At 41.1% G+C, this 15,953-nt stretch overlaps 1 protein-coding gene across 1 annotated transcript; it reads left to right on the top strand.

The window, feature by feature from the left end:
- Positions 1-1,480: 1,480 nt before the first annotated feature.
- On the top strand, positions 1,481-12,065 carry SULT6B1 (sulfotransferase family 6B member 1; the record flags this gene model as incomplete). The annotated part of the gene is made up of 7 exons (XM_079550032.1): positions 1,481-1,706; positions 8,152-8,264; positions 8,508-8,597; positions 9,754-9,880; positions 10,534-10,628; positions 10,912-11,068; positions 11,935-12,065. 7 exons carry the CDS (start codon positions 1,481-1,483, stop codon positions 12,063-12,065), a joined length of 939 nt encoding a protein of 312 aa, XP_079406158.1.
- Between the last annotated feature and the right edge of the window lie 3,888 nt (positions 12,066-15,953).

Here is a 15,953-nt window from a genome sequence, read left to right as displayed (position 1 = left end):
CAGGACAAGATATGCCCTTTCCTCGCCTGGTGGCGGTGCTGTGCTGGTACACTGCAGGGTGCAGTTGGCCCTTTGGGGCTGACAGAGCACACTGCTGACTCGTATTCTGCTCGTCACCAACCAGAACCTCCCCCCTCATCCCTTTCTGTGGGACTGCTCTCCAAACTCTCATCCCCCAACTTGTCCATAGATCCAAGGTTGTCCCATCCGAGGTGTAGAACTCTGCACTTGCTCTTGTTAAAGGTCCTGTGGTTGGTGACAAGCTGAATGCGAGTCAGCAGTCTCTTCCTCTGTCAAGACCTCTTTGCAAGGCCTCTCTGCCCCAGTTTGGTGTCATCTTCAAACTTCCTTAGTGTACATTCAAGTCCTTTATCCAACTCACTGAAGAGAACTGCCCCTAAAAAGAAGCCTTGAGGAAGCCCACCAGTGACTGCCTGTCAGCCCAATATATATTGATTATTACAATCCTTTGAGCCAACCTATTAGAAAGTTGTTCACCCATCACGTTACACTTTAGTCTAGGTGTGTCCTCCCCATTTTGTCCAATAGGGTGCTGCGAGAAACAGTATTTTGCTGAAATTGAAAACAGATTATACCAAGTGGCTTCCATTGATCAACTGTATGGGTAATGTTGCAAAAGGAAATTAATTTTCTTCAGTACAGCTCTCGTGCTGCTCAGCCCAATGGAGGAGCTGCTCTGCCCCTCCTGAACCAGCCCTGTGCCCCTCTGCACATCCCAGCAGGGAAAATCGTGGCAGATATATAAGACATTAAAAAAGGGACAAGGGTCCCTTTTTAATGAGTCCCTTTTTAATGAGTGTGTTGGAAAAGCCTGCACTACACCAGTGTTTAATTGTTCTTTTTAACATAAAAAATACGTTTAAAGGCAGTGGGTAGCTACAGTGATATTTTGAAACCAAAATGGTAGCACCGCTTCCTTCTCTGTATTGTTCTTTCTGTTCTTTGGTTTTGATTTCATTGTTTTTTGTTACTTGTTACCTGTTTCTCTTGTCTGAGGTTGAGTTTATTGCCAAAATCTCTCTTTTTTAAATTCTTAAATTTTTATTAGGGACATTTTTTTTCTGAGGCTTTTTTTCGTATTAATGTTATGTAAGATTGGATTTAATATCTTGCTGCATTTTCTTACAGAGCAATTCTTTCCCAATTCAGTATTCTCTGGTGGCTGAGCTCACTAGTATTACTTGCTCTACTTGTTCTCACTGGGATTTGCTCCTGAAGTAATTTCTCCTCTGCCAATTATGGATAGGCAACATTCTGAAAGTGAAAACCCTGTTTTCATTTTCAGAAAGGTGAGAAGGGAAAGAAATGATCAAATTCTTAGGTTTATTTGTTTGTTGTTTTTTTTTTTTTTTTTTTTGGTGGGGGGAACGGGAGATGCAGAAATATCACCAACAATTTCTGGTCCGCCCCTTAAAAATGTATATTTAAAGGCACTTAATGGCATTAGACCAGTAGTTTCATGTCCCAGCAGAAGTTGGTAACCATGGCTGAGGAGAATAAAGCTTTTGTAGATGAAATAAATAAAGCACTGGCAAAGTCTGAAGGGTTTACCCTGAAGGACATGCTGTTCTCCTACCGGGGGACTCCTTATCCAGTCACAGTGTGCAGCACAGAGACATTCCAAGCCCTGGAGAACCTGGAAGCCAGAAGAGATGATATGGTGCTGGTGTCTTACCCCAAATGCGGTGAATACATTATAAATTACTTGCTGTTGTCTGTGGTACAGTAACTAATTAGCTGACACAGTAAGAAGGAAAATAATGGTTTTACATTGTGTGAGGATTATGGGCATTTCTGTTACAAGCAGAGGCAGCAGGTTTTTTCCCTGCTTTATTTAATTATGTGATCTGTTCCACTGGTTTTTAGCATGATGTATGCTTCTGAAAGGATGAAATGTTTTAGCAATCAAACTATTTTGTGAGAGTAAAGACCATAGTTTTTATTTATCAGTGGAGCAAGATACCTCTGCCAGTGTGATAAATTGCATTCTGAAAAGAATATTAGTAATATAATGTAGTGTAATGTGCAGAAGCAATGAAGTTTTACGCATTAGACTCGCAAGGAGTAGGATGTGGCAGTGTGCAGCATCTGTACTTGTAAGATAATAATAATTTTCTTGGCAGTGTATTTACTATCATTATTGTATTTTGCTTTGTAATTGCATTGTGATATATATATATTATATGTTATATTATTCTATATGTTATTACATATATATTATAATATATTATGATATTATAGCATACTGGAATTAAAAATCTTGTAGTCAAAGGTCAGCAGAAAGGAAGAAAGGTGCAATAGAAGTGGTGAGGGTAAAAAAAAACCACTCTACAACCAACCAACCTACCAGCTAGCTGATTTTGATCAGTGTTGTGCCTTGTATGACACGTTTACTTACAAAGAAGGGCCGGGTTTTGATAAAGAAGGAAGCTCTTTCTAAGCCTATGTTTCTACTTTGAGACGCAAGTAACAGAAGCTAGGGGCTGCTGAGAGAGCGTGGGTCCAGAGGAGGAATTCAATGCACTATCACAGCTGATGTGCTCACATTGAGCTCTAATAGGAAAGTCCTTAGCCAAAATCTCACGCAGCAAAGTGAAGAGCATGGTCAGTTCCTATGGTTTTGTTTTGCTCAGTTCTGATAATAAACTGTCGTGCATTTAGGCACTGAAGAAGTAAGCCTGTGGTGTTTGTAGTAAATATATGCTAGCTGTGAGACAGAACATTGAGCCAAGAGAAGGAGAGGGCACACAAAAGTACAAAAGGAGGGAGGTGACACAACAAGTGAAATACACATCTTTGTTTTTGACTTTGATTCTGTTGGCTTTGTGTCCAGGGTTTGGCTGGAACTTATAAAGATAGGCTATAGGCAGAAGCTTGGCTTTATTTTCTCATAGAGTTTGGCAGATGTGGAGTTGTAGTACTGCCTGCATCTGAGGTCTGATGGCTGGCTTCCTCTGCCAGCTTCACAGATATTTTCCATGCCAGGCTCAAACTCTATGGTCATACGTAATTTTTAGATGATTATGAATATGTTTGATGGCCCTTCAAAACTTTAATGTTGTCCTCATTCCTTTTACTTACTGAGGATTATGAAGGATAAGTTACAATAAAGTCTTGCTATATGTAGCATTTCCCCAAGATCTCGTGTGTGCAGTGGGGAGGAAAACTCAGGCTGATGCAGAGAGACACATTTGTGAGGTGGTACTGAGGATGGTTGAGAAGCCAAGAGGGGATTTAGAGGCTAGGCATTTTAGGTTTATCAGTTGTAGATTTTTGTTAAAATAAAATCAGCTTTTGTGCACATTCAGCTTATAGTGGGCAGCTGAAGACATGGGTTTAATGACTCTTAATGATTTCAGCTCTGTTTTTTGTGTAAACAGGAGATTGGGATAAATCTCATGCATAATTAAATGTCTTTTATTTATACAACACCAAATACCTTACGATTTCTATATATGTAGATGTATTACAAAGCACTGTATGATGTGTACAAATTGCATACACATTATTGTATAAATCCTGAGCCACTTCATGTAACACAGGGTGGAAGACCTGCTTTCTGGGAATAACTTTCTGAAGTTGAGGTTAAAGCTGAAAGCATGAGGTTAAAGCTGTTTGCATCCTGTGTGTGTGCTAGTGCCTCTGTCAGCTGCATTCATGGGGGACTGGTGACACACAGGAGGCTGAGGCAGCTCTCTGCAGCCACAGCTCCATGGCCTCAGTGGGAAGCCCTGCAAGTGCATCTCTGCGAGGCCTTTGGAGGATGCTGTGGTCTGTGGTGAACACACCGTTCCCTCAGTCTGTCCCATCAGCTGTCATTGGGGCATCCATAGAGTTCTGGAAAACCTGAGGGCAACACAAAGCAGCTGCAGGAGGGCATGGAGCATGGAGGAAAGTGTGCTGCTCCAGCAGGTCTTGCAGTGGGTTTTATTCTGTATCTGAATCTGGGTTTCTAGAAGATGGCTCGAACTAGCTTGCGTGGCTTAGGAGCCAGGGACAGTTTATGCTTGGAATATAGCACAGATTGTACCTAAGCAGCGGTGCTTGGTGAATAGGTTTCTGGAATGCTCGCCTTTGTTCCTTCGGCATGCTTGTCTAACCACTGTACCCTAGGTATGTGATTTATAGAGTTGTTTATAACCATGGTTTCGGGTTCTGTATCTATATAAGGTCTGCTGTGGTTACCAATAAACGAAGCTGTTCACTCATATTGAGTTGGTGTGCTTCCCCAGGTTTATCAGCAGGTTTTCCCTGGCCAAGTGGGTTATTCCCGACATTTGGCGCCCGAACAGGGACCTGACTGATGTGCCTGGCGTTGCGAGGCTTATGCGGTTAACAACCAGGGCAGACTCGGAGGGCAAACCTGTGTGAATAGCTGGCCAGCTGAGCGCGACCGCGGAAGGCGGATTGCGGATCTCCATCAGACGGAATGGAGCGGGAGGTAGCCCAACAATTGCTTTTACGTTTTTTAGAAAAACGCGGGGTGGATACGGGAGTTTTAAAGTCGGTACCGAGCGTTTTAGATTTCGGGCGATCGGCAGGGGTGTTCTTGCATGCAGGAACCTTATTTAATGTTGATGAGTGGCGTACGTGTGGTGATATACTTTGGGATCAGGTGATTGATGATAAAAAGGAGGCTAAGAAATTGATGAAGCCTTGGAGAGAGATTATTAACTGTATTAAGAGACATAAGGTGGAGCAGGATATGGCCGGTCAGGCAGCTCAGCAATTGGGGGTTGGGACAGCTACGGGGAGAATCCAGGATCCCCCTCATCCATCTATGGGCATCCCTGTCCCCGTTAAGTTGGATAATTACGTTTTGCCCAGCGCTCCACGAAAGGAAGAGTCGGACTCTGAGCCCGACTTATTCCCTGAGGAGGAAGGTAATGGGGACTTGCCCCCCCCCCCCCTCCACTCGCCTCTGCACCTGTGCCGGCGGGGGTCTTGCCAAAGAGAAATGAGCAAAAGGGCTGTGACAATGTTACTCAAATAGGGAAAAATAGACGGATTACAAGACTTAATTGGGCTAAGATTGCGGAACAAGCCGCACATCAGGGGAAAATGGATATAGTGGAGGTTGTGAGTCAAGCTTTTCCAATTCGTTATGATGCAGGACCGGATGGTGAGGTTCATGGGGTACATGTGCCAATCGGTTGGAAAATGTTATTTCAGTTGCGGGCTACAGTGGCTGAGCATGGGTTACATAGTGAACCGGCTCGACAGCTGTTGACGTATATGTGGGCTAGTAGCATTTTGGTTCCGGAGGACATAAAAACTATAATGCGCATGATTATGAAGCCCTCTGAGCAGATGTTGTGGCAAGCACATTGGCGGCGGCTGTGTGAGCTGTCTGCACAGACCCCGCAGGATATGCACCACCCGTTGTTTCAGGTTACGGTTGATCAGTTGACAGGCAGCAGTATGTTTTCTCGCCCTGACATTCAGGTCCAGATGGGACCTGAGGTTTGTATGGAAAGTATGAACTTGGCGCGGGATGCATATAACATGGTAAAGACGTCAAAGCCGACACCATCATATTTATCAATTAAGCAGGGCAGAGAGGAAACTTTTGCTAGCTTCGTTCTAGCTAGTCTTGTAGTCTTCGGGTTTTCCCTAACGGCCACTGCATGGGCTTTCCCGATCCGATTGCGATGGATTTCTGATCATCCCATTTGGATTGATCAGTGGCCGTTGAAACAGGAAAGCCTGCAGTATGCCAGTCAGTTGGTACAAGAGCAATTGCAGCAAGGGCATATCGTGCCTTCTACCAGCCCTTGGAATACTCCTATTTTTGTGATTAAGAAAAAATCAGGGAAATATCGGCTGCTACATGATCTGCGTGCTATTAATAATCAAATGCAAGCAATGGGGGCATTGCAACTGGGATTGCCAAACCCATCAATGGTCCCGGAGTCATGGCATCTGTTAATAATTGATCTGAAGGATTGCTTTTTTACAATCAAAATTCACCCTGATGATTCAGAACGCTTTGCTTTTACATTGCCAGCAATCAATAAGAGCATGCCAGCGGCGCGCTATCAATGGGTCGTGCTTCCGCAGGGGATGAAAAATAGCCCTACCTTATGCCAGTTGTTTGTTGATTACGCGTTAGCACCGGTCAGAAAAGCTTGGTCTCATGCTATCATTTATCATTACATGGATGATATTTTGTTTGCTCAATCTGAACCTTTTACTATGCAACAAGAAGTTTTCCTACAGGAGCAATTACAGAAAAACGGCTTGCAGATAGCACAAGAGAAGATACAGCTGGAGACCCTAGTCAATATGAATACAGCAAAAGCCCTTCCCCCCGGTATATTTCTAATTTGTGGGGATAGGGCATGGGCTGGGGTACCTAAGAATATAGTAGGAGGACCCTGCTATTTAGGAAAGCTAACCTTGTTTGCACCACGGCGAGCGGAATGGATGAACATCAACAGGATGCTATCTGGAGACGACCGCCTGAGGGATCAACGCTCGGCAGTGATTCTGACTGAGGATTGTCGTGACGAGGTACAGCTATGGACGGTCACTGCGAACATCTTTGCGTCTATCCTAGCACCAGGTCTGGCGGCTGCACAAGCCTTGAAGCAGATTGAGCGATTGGCATGTTGGACAGTCAAACAAAGCAATATTACGTCCCAGATCCTTGAAGAAATGCTGGAGGACATGGACAGTTTACGGCACGCGGTGTTGCAAAATAGAGCAGCTATAGACTTTTTGCTGTTAGCGCAGGGACGCCGGTGTACTGATTTTGAGGGAATGTGTTGTTTTAATTTGTCTGATCATAGTGATTCCATACATAAGCAGATTCGCTGGCTCCTAAATCACACGCAATCTGTGAGTAAAGATCATAATCCCATAGATGATTGGCTTCGTTCTACTTTTCCAGGCCTTTCCTCATGGGCATACGGCCTGATAAAAGAAGGTTTGCGATGGTTAGTGATCTTGCTATTGATAATTATATGTGGACGAATTGTATATGGCTGTCTTCAAAGGGCAATCGATCCCCCTCGAGCCATGCCGGTATTTAGTACAACGTTTTCGACGAATGAGTTCATTCAAGATTGGCTTAAGGAGCAAGGAGGTCATAGCTCCTTGGAATATCTTGAGATGCGTCCATAAAATAAAAAGGGGGGAATTGCAGTGGGTTTTATTCTGTATCTGAATCTGGGTTTCTAGAAGATGGCTCGAACTAGCTTGCGTGGCTTAGGAGCCAGGGACAGTTTATGCTTGGAATACAGCACAGATTGTACCTAAGCAGCGGTGCTTGGTGAATAGGTTTCTGGAATGCTCGCCTTTGTTCCTTCGGCATGCTTGTCTAACCACTGTACCCTAGGTATGTGATTTATAGAGTTGTTTATAACCATGGTTTCGGGTTCTGTATCTATATAAGGTCTGCTGTGGTTACCAATAAACGAAGCTGTTCACTCATATTGAGTTGGTGTGCTTCCCCAGGTTTATCAGCAGGTTTTCCCTGGCCAAGTGGGTTATTCCCGACAAGGTCTGGCACCCAGCCCATCATGCATGGTAGGTCTTCACTGCAAGGTGGTTTCCAATGGGAAAGATGCAGGCGTCTGGTGGGCTGCAGCTCCTCTAGCCCTTCTTCTGGCAGTCTTTTTGTGGAGAAAGCAACAGGCACAGTGTAGGACAAGTGCTGCTGGTAATGCTGAATAGATGGCTCTGTTTCATCCTCGACTCAGTGCAGGGAGAGGGGCAGAAAATTCTGACAGATGAATGAAACTCCTTGTTCGTTCCTTCCTACTCCTACCTGGACACTTTCCAAGTGTTTCTCTGTAAATGACAGGAAAGCTGCCTTCATTGTCTGTCACTGATTGTTTTATGATATATTAAAAATACACAACATATTGTTGTGTCAATTCTACTCCTGATGCTTTCCACATATCATTTGTAAGTGAGCCAAGAAGGTCACAGTTAAGAAGCTGTTGAGGATCTTGTTAACAGAAAACATTATTTATAGTCATTTGAGAGCTTTAATTTTATTTGAATCTGTAATTTGATGACTATTATTGTCTATTATGCTGAATTAAGCCATGTAATGAGAAGGCTCTGAGATCTTACATAAACCTCTCATATGTTTTGTTTTGTTCTCTGGGTTTCTTGATCCAGGTGTGAATTGGCTTATCCAGATTTTAAATGATTTGATATTTACAACTATTCAGAGTAAACCTGTAAGAACAGAGCTACCATTTATTGAATGTGGAGATCCAGATAAATATCAGGTTAGTGAAAAGAACCTACTTCAAGTCTGTAGTTTTCTCTCCTGCACCCCCGCAAGCAAGTTATTAAAATGAAGTCATGTAGCAAGTAAAGATATTTCTCCTGAGAGGGTAAAAAAGGATAATCTTGGATGAGTAATGCCTTTTGATTAGGAGCTGCTTCACGCAGGCGACTCATGCTGGCAGATTGTTGCTGCACCCATGTAATAAACCTGTTCTCACTTATTGTTCTGTTTATTTCTAAAGAGGATGAAGCAGATTCCATCTCCAAGGATTTTGGCAACACATCTGAATTATGATTTCCTCCCGAAGTCTATTTTCAAGAACAAAGCCAAGGTGGACTTTTTTCTTTTTTTTTTTTTTTTTTAAATCCTTCCTCTTCCTAAGAACAAGCCTAATTTCATTGGCAGCACTAACATGCATGAATGTCATTTGGGGCTACATCCTTTTCTTGCACCCTAGCAAATGTCATTGAGGGAAAAGAACTTGGAACTGGAACAAGTTGCCCAGGGAGGTTGTGGACGCCCCATCCCTGGAGGCATCCAAGGCCAGGCTGGATGTGGCTCTAGGCAGCCTTGTCTGGTGGTTGGTGGCCCTGCACATAGCAAGGGGGCTGAAACTCGATGATCATTGTGCTCCTTTTCAACCCAGGCCATTCTATGATTATATGACCTCTGGACTGTCTTAGCACAAAAACATTAGTGGCACATAAACGAAGAACAAATCTAGAAGCTGTCACGGTGCTCAAAAAATGGTTGAAGTGTCATGCTTTTCTCTTCTATGCTACTCTTGTCTACATATAGCCATGGTAAGAATTAATGTGACAGCAGTACCTCTTGAGACCCTGACTGTCTCCATATAGAATTACATTTAAAAAATTTCAGTATTTCTGGTTCCAAGTCACTGAACAACAAAAGGTACATAGCAGTTAAGTACATAGCAGTTAGAAAATGTACCACAAATGAAGGGAGGAACTAGTTAAGGAATGCGGGTTTTAGCCATGTTCTATGAGTATTTTTTTCCTGTTTTATGTATAGCTTGTTCACAGAAGTGTTTACTGTCTCCAAGGATTGCAGTTTCTTAGGATTTCAAATACATTGTTGCCATGCTTTGAAAAACGGGAGACGATTGTAGCAGCTGTGGTTTCCTGAAGAAGAATGAAATGGAGCTTTTCCTACCAGTGGGCTGGTGAATGGTTCTTTCACATTTCCCAGGTTTTGGGTAGTTAAGAGATAGTTTTCCATAACAGTACTACAGTTTTTCCAACTGCTCCTTCCTACAGCTGCTTCAGGGCTATAGGCAAATCTTAGGAGTGGTTACAAGGCCTTTATTATGACATGTTATAAACTTGTTCTCTATGCCTTACCTAACAATGAAAATATTCTGTGGTTCCTGCTAAGTTATTGATTGCAGAATGTTTGGTTTTACTGTCATTTTGGTTGCCAGGGGAAATAAATGATCTAAAGTTGTTGATCTCTTTCTCCCGCTCCAGATACTAGTGTTGTTTCGAAACCCTAAAGATACAGCTGTTTCATTTTTTCATTTCCACAAGAATGTGCCAAGTGTCCCCAGTTACAGCTCCTGGGATGAGTTCTTCTCAGAGTTCATGAATGGGAAAGGTATGGTAATAGTTACTGAATGTAGCTGAAGAAACAACAGAAGAAAATATTTGAAAACATCTAAATGGGACTAGTGGGAAAACAGCTGTGTCATAATTAATTCACTGGTGGCCATACCTCATGATAAAGGAGATAGCTAAATGCAAAAATGGGGAGAAAGCCCAAAAGATACTTTGCTTCTGGATATTTTGCTCTTGGAAGCAAGGGGAGTTGCCTGGCAGCTTGATAATGGCACTGGGATAAAATCCTGTCAGTTAGTAATGGAGGCAGTGCTACAGATCTGAAATGATGGTAATGGAATTACTGTTTGTTGTGTTCCCATATACGAGGCCAAAAACCCTGTAAGGAACTTAGATTTTAGATTTAGAATGATGTTTAGCTTTGGCTCTTAAGAGATATCTTTAATGACAATACAGAAATGGAGGGGAAGCACATGGGAAGTACATGTTCCTGTGTGGAAGCCACCTACCTACAAAAGTCCAATGGAAGTCTCTATTGTTCTGATATGCAGTATGGTACCACCTAAAGGACAGACTGTTCTGTTTTTCTTCATGGACGTAACTGGTGAGCCACAGAGAGCAATCCTTCAGTCAGAGGGAAATAAGCACACAGCAGTAAAAAGGGATCACACTGATGCTTTTTTCTCTTCACAGTTGGCTGGGGATCTTATTTTGACCATGCAGTCACCTGGAACAAACACATTGACGATGAGAACACTATGATTGTAATGTATGAAGACCTGAAAGAGGTAAAGCAGTCACTATGTACTTATGGTCAAGACAATCTGAGCCCATTTCCTGAAAACTGCTGAAATTAGAAGCAAATAGCACAGGTTTCTGAAGGCAAAATCAAGTATCCATTTAGGAACAAATTGAATCTGGCTATATAAAAACTGAGCTCCAGTGTAACATACAAAATGTACTGTGAAGGAAGATGGTGTTAGTAGGTGATGGCCATGTGTGTCCCAAGTGGGTAGGTCCTTTTTTAGAGGAAGCATATAATATGATCCCCTCTTGCTGCATTGTTTTCAGAATCTGGCTTCTGGTGTAAAGCAAATAGCAGAATTCTTTGGATTCTTCCCAACAACAGAGCAGATCCAGTCCATTGCAGACAGGGCTACTTTCCAGGCAGTGAAGAACAAGGCTCAGGAGACTCATGGTGCTGTTGGCACAGTTCTTTTCCGCAAAGGTAAATTTGTTTACAGCAAACAAGCAGCATATTTTGCAAGATTTGTGAATGGTAGCTGCATCTTGGACAAATGGATTTGGATGAGTAAGTGATTAATTTTTATGCATAATTTTCGGGGTTGGAACTTAGGAAACACTGCTGGTGCTTCAGAATGCTATCAACTGATTTCATCATAAGTGCCAGTATCATTCAGAAAAGCCCTGCATAATGTGGTTAGCAGAAGTGCCTTCCAGGTAGCACACCCTTCGGTCACGGTTTGCAGCAAGCACCAATTAAAGCAAAGAATTTTGTTTTGGCTTCTGTGACTACTGAGGTTAGCCTGGCACTTGATCTGCAAAGTATCTCCAAAGATTTTTCTTCTTGGATTTCCTAAATAACCTTTGTGGTTGCCTAGGAACCTCACTCAGTTTGTTGAATCCAGATGCTCTACAGGTTGAGCCATGCCTTTTAGCTGTGGCTAATACTAGAGCTGTAGACCCAGAATACCTCAGCAGTGAACTCCCCCAAAATCTAGATCACAAGTAGACTGCAGCTTAGGGTAGTGTCTGGTTGTGCACACTACTCTCTCGCAGTTAAAAGCCACATCTTTGAATTTTTTGAGTTCTTTTCATAGCTGCTGATCATCTTTTACAGACTTCTGCAACTGCATAAGGCAAAAGGCAGACCAGTAGCTTCCCATGTCCCACTTCTGTTCACATTCTCTTAAGGACACTGAAAGTAAAGAAGCAGAGTGTATTCCTTGATCAGATTCTTTTTTAAAGTGGATTATCCTGAAATATAACAAGAGGCATGATATTATTTGTTTTAAACCATACTCCCTTGTCCTTACATTCAGGGCTATTGTTTTACTTTTCTTTATATTCCAGGTGTTGTTGGGGACTGGAAAAATCTTTTCACTGAAGCTCAGAATCAGGAAATGGACGCCAAATTCAAAGTATGCTTAGAAGGAACCAAGCTGGGAGCAAAGCTAAAATATGATGTGTACTGCAAGGCCTGAGCTTCTGTTAAGGAGAAGTCTAACATCTAGGCTGCATTTTGTTCACTTTCATGTAATCAAAGAGAAATTAGAACAATATCTGATCTGAAATTTTTAAAAATCTGTGTAATTTGCAAACATGTTTGTGCTGTCTTGCACAGGCAATCCTCATTCTTACAGTTACAGTGTCATTGACTTGACTGATTTATCTTGTTTTTTAAAACTGATTTTTAGCCATGATTTTGTGTGAAATCTATATGCAGTAGTTGAACCTGCTGAAATCACTGGAAATGTGTTTGGTAAGTTGGAAGTGACCTTCCATGAGATTTTTTAAGCCAATCATTAGGTGTCTTCTTGATTTTCAGATTTAGAAATGTATAGTATTTTGGTTTAAAGTGAAATTTCAGAATGTTTTTTGTTGTTGTTGTTGTTATCACTTTCTCTGTAAGTTAGAAAGTTTCCACCTCTTTTGGCATGAATATTTTTCATTGCTTTGGAATAAAAAACGATGAATGTTAGTGGAAGTTCTAACTCTGAGCAATTGAAGGAATTGTCTGGGGCAGAAGTTGCTTGTGGACGTTGGAGTGAGGATTGAAAAACAAAGTAAACCAAACACTAAACCAGACCAAATCAGAATGAATTGTTTTAATACCAAACGAGTGAAGTTGATTAAGTTTTCGAACTAATCCCAAGATCCGTTTAAGTGGAAAATACAGCTGTGTTCCTTATGTATTTGCTTCAGCTGTAATAGGCCCTACTGGAACAGTAGGTTAATGTCATTGCTAAGAAATATATAAAAGGAAATTCAAAAGATTCTGATTGAAGATGATGTTGAAAAAGGAATACCAATCTCTAGTAAAGCAGGTTGCATGAATTGCTTGACCAATAACAGCCAGTCTACCTGCTTAAACTGCCATCTTTTTCCATTTAAGATTTTTCTGAAGTATTCCAGGACAGTTAAAGAGAAAATTCTGTATCAAGATGCTAAATAGACTACTTTTATGTTTTTACACCTTTAGATCAGCAAGATAATTTAAGCTAAGGTTGCTTAGCCATATGAAGTAATATTTTATAGATTACATTCTTACATTAATAATCTGCAGCCACTTCTCAGCACATTCAGTCAGTGATTACCAGCCAAGAATGAGCATTAAAGCATATTGAATATAAGACTGTTGAGTGTGAGGGGCAGCTGATTTGTTTGCAGTTGTGTGTTTTAGTTTCTGTTCTGTTAAAAATGAAAGCACATCTGAAATCTAAATGTCATGTCGCTAGAGAAAGAGAGAATTTTTACCTTCCTCAAACACATTCAGAATGGAAAAGCACTGTGAAATGTTTTCAGATGGTGGCATTGAAGGTCAAACCCAATAGCCCATAGTGTTCACGGCTTTGACAGCAGCTAAACAACAACAACAACAACAAAAAAACACATCCCAACAGAAAAATTAAACTCCTCATTGTGGAAAATCACCACTCATATATTCTACTCTTTCAGCCATATGCATAGACAACAGTTTTGGTTCTACATTTTCCATTTATATTTTGTATTATATATATGTGTTCCCCTTTATACTTGTTCTTATGGAACTTGTAGTAAAACTTTAAGTGGTATTTTAACACATTAAAGAATATGTCTTTCATTTGCCTTTCAAAGAAGAAAATTTTCACTCCCTGACTACAGGCTTTGACTTTATTATTATTATTTTATTATTATTATTATTATTATTTTATTCTATTTTTTATGACTTGTTTTGCACTTACATTTTCTAACAGTTGTAAGTATTTATAGTATCTGTATTATAGTAACTGGTAAATGCTGCTCTATTAGTACTTCTGTCATCTCCATTTCCCTTATGAGCTGCTCAATAACAAACATAAAGCAGGAAAGGATATTAAAATGATCTTGAAAAAGAGAAGTTCAAGGTCTTCTTGGAAAAGAGAAGCGTAAATGTATCTTCCTAATGCTCCCTTGTGTGTGTTCAGGGTGTCAATAACCCAGTGGAAAAGAATTCTGTTCCTGAATTGTAATAAAGGTACAATGGGATCAAAGCAGACGGAACTGAGCTCAATTTTCTCATTTAAACATGCACACATTTTATATTGCAGCATTATGCAGTACATTAATTGGAAAGATAATTAATGTTGAATTACAATAGAAGTGCTCTAAAAGTACAAGGCTCATATGACATCCACAGGAACATCAAATAATTCTTTTCTGAGGGTATGCTGGTTATTAGAATGGATGCCAAATGGATTTATAATGAAGGAGGATGTGAAGCAAATCATACCAATCTCATAATAGCAAATGCCTGGACTTGTATCTAATGTTGTCTCTTTAGGAAAAGCCCTAACACCGATCTCTATTTTGGCTGAAAGATCACCTTTGGTGGGGAACAACACCTTCTGTTCTACTCTTAACATTCTGCAAAGCTTGGCAACATCCACAAAAGGTGCTGAAACGAGACTGGTCAGTGGTTGTTCTGAATGTTAATATTGTCAGGATTGATGCAAAGGAGAGAAATAGAAAACAACATAATGAACGACAGCATACTCTATCAGTGCTATGTCTGAGCACCTTGCAGAAGTGCTCTGGTAAAATGTTGTTTACATTCAGATACTTATGGAAATGGATACAATTATGATGAATTGTAGTCACACTTTGTACTTGTAGATTGGATAATATGAAGCAATTGCCAATGTAATAGTGTATAGATGGTTAGTATTGACACAGTCTAGATTATGCCTACTTATGTCAGCCAGAGCCAGCTAGAATTGAGGTTCTAGATATGGTACTGGGACTGGATTACCAGCTGGTTAGAGAGCAAGACTTGGTTTGGGAGCTCTGGGTAAGAATGATGGCAGAAGGTATCACTGCTGACAGTGTCACATGAGGAAAGGGTGCTGTCACACAGGTGCACCCCTATTACTCTTCTCTCCTTGTGGCTCTTCTCCTTGCCACGATCAGTGAAAACCAGATCTTTGTTCAAACTGAAAGGCAGAGTGAGCAACAAAGTGACCATCTGGACTCTCTGCCCTCCCTCCTTTCTTTACAAAGCAGTAAAGATGATAGAATAAAAATATGGTATGGAGATCAGAAAGGCCTACCATGGTGTGTGTTTGATCTTCTGGTGCCAGGTGTTTGGCACTGTCTGGCTTTGCAGCCAAATTAGGGTCAGCTGGTGCTGGGAGTGGGCTGAGTATCAGCTTGTCCCTTCTCCCAGCTGCCTGAAAATGTAACAGTAGAAATGTGTAAGTGTTGTGCTTAGTCTTACAAATACTCAGTTTACATCTGAATGGAAAGTTTTCCTTAAGATCATTTGGCTTCCGCAAATCCTTTAGAAGCTTAAGGAAGATAGAAAAATATTCTTCGACTTGGCTCAAAGTGTGAAGCAGGCAGGAAATGAAAGAAGGCTCTGAAACTAGTGTCTTGGGAGGTTTGTGTACTTGTGAATAATGTAAGCTTATTGGCATATGCATGTTGAGTCTCCACTGAGTTCCCTGCTGTTTTGCATTTACAAGCCAATGAAGCTGTTTTCATTACTACAACGCTCATTAGCATTCCCCCAGCAGGTAAATAAGTCATAGATTCATTACTGTGTATTTCCGCTGTATCCATCGGCAAAATATTTACATTCAGAGGAAAAAATAAAATACAAGATAATCCACATTAGCCGTGTGCCCCAAAAAGTGAAAACAAAAGCAACAACAAAACCCTACTGAAAACAAGCAGCCCCCCAAAAGGAGCAGTTACGAAGAAAAAGGAAGGATGTATCTTTTCACAAAGCACAGAGAGTGACTGGAATAGCTGCTGCAGATTTCCAGACTACTTTTTTCTTTTGTTCTTTGTACAAGTACTGATCCTGTGTACGCTTTTTCTTTTCTTTTTTTTTTCCCCCCAACACACTCCAC

This window comes from Tetrao urogallus (genome assembly GCF_951394365.1).
Source record: "Tetrao urogallus genome assembly, chromosome: 2".
In the NCBI taxonomy this organism is placed as follows: domain Eukaryota; kingdom Metazoa; phylum Chordata; class Aves; order Galliformes; family Phasianidae; genus Tetrao; species Tetrao urogallus.
The sequence above is the reverse complement of the archived record's forward strand: the minus strand, read 5'-3'. Positions and strand labels throughout refer to the sequence as shown.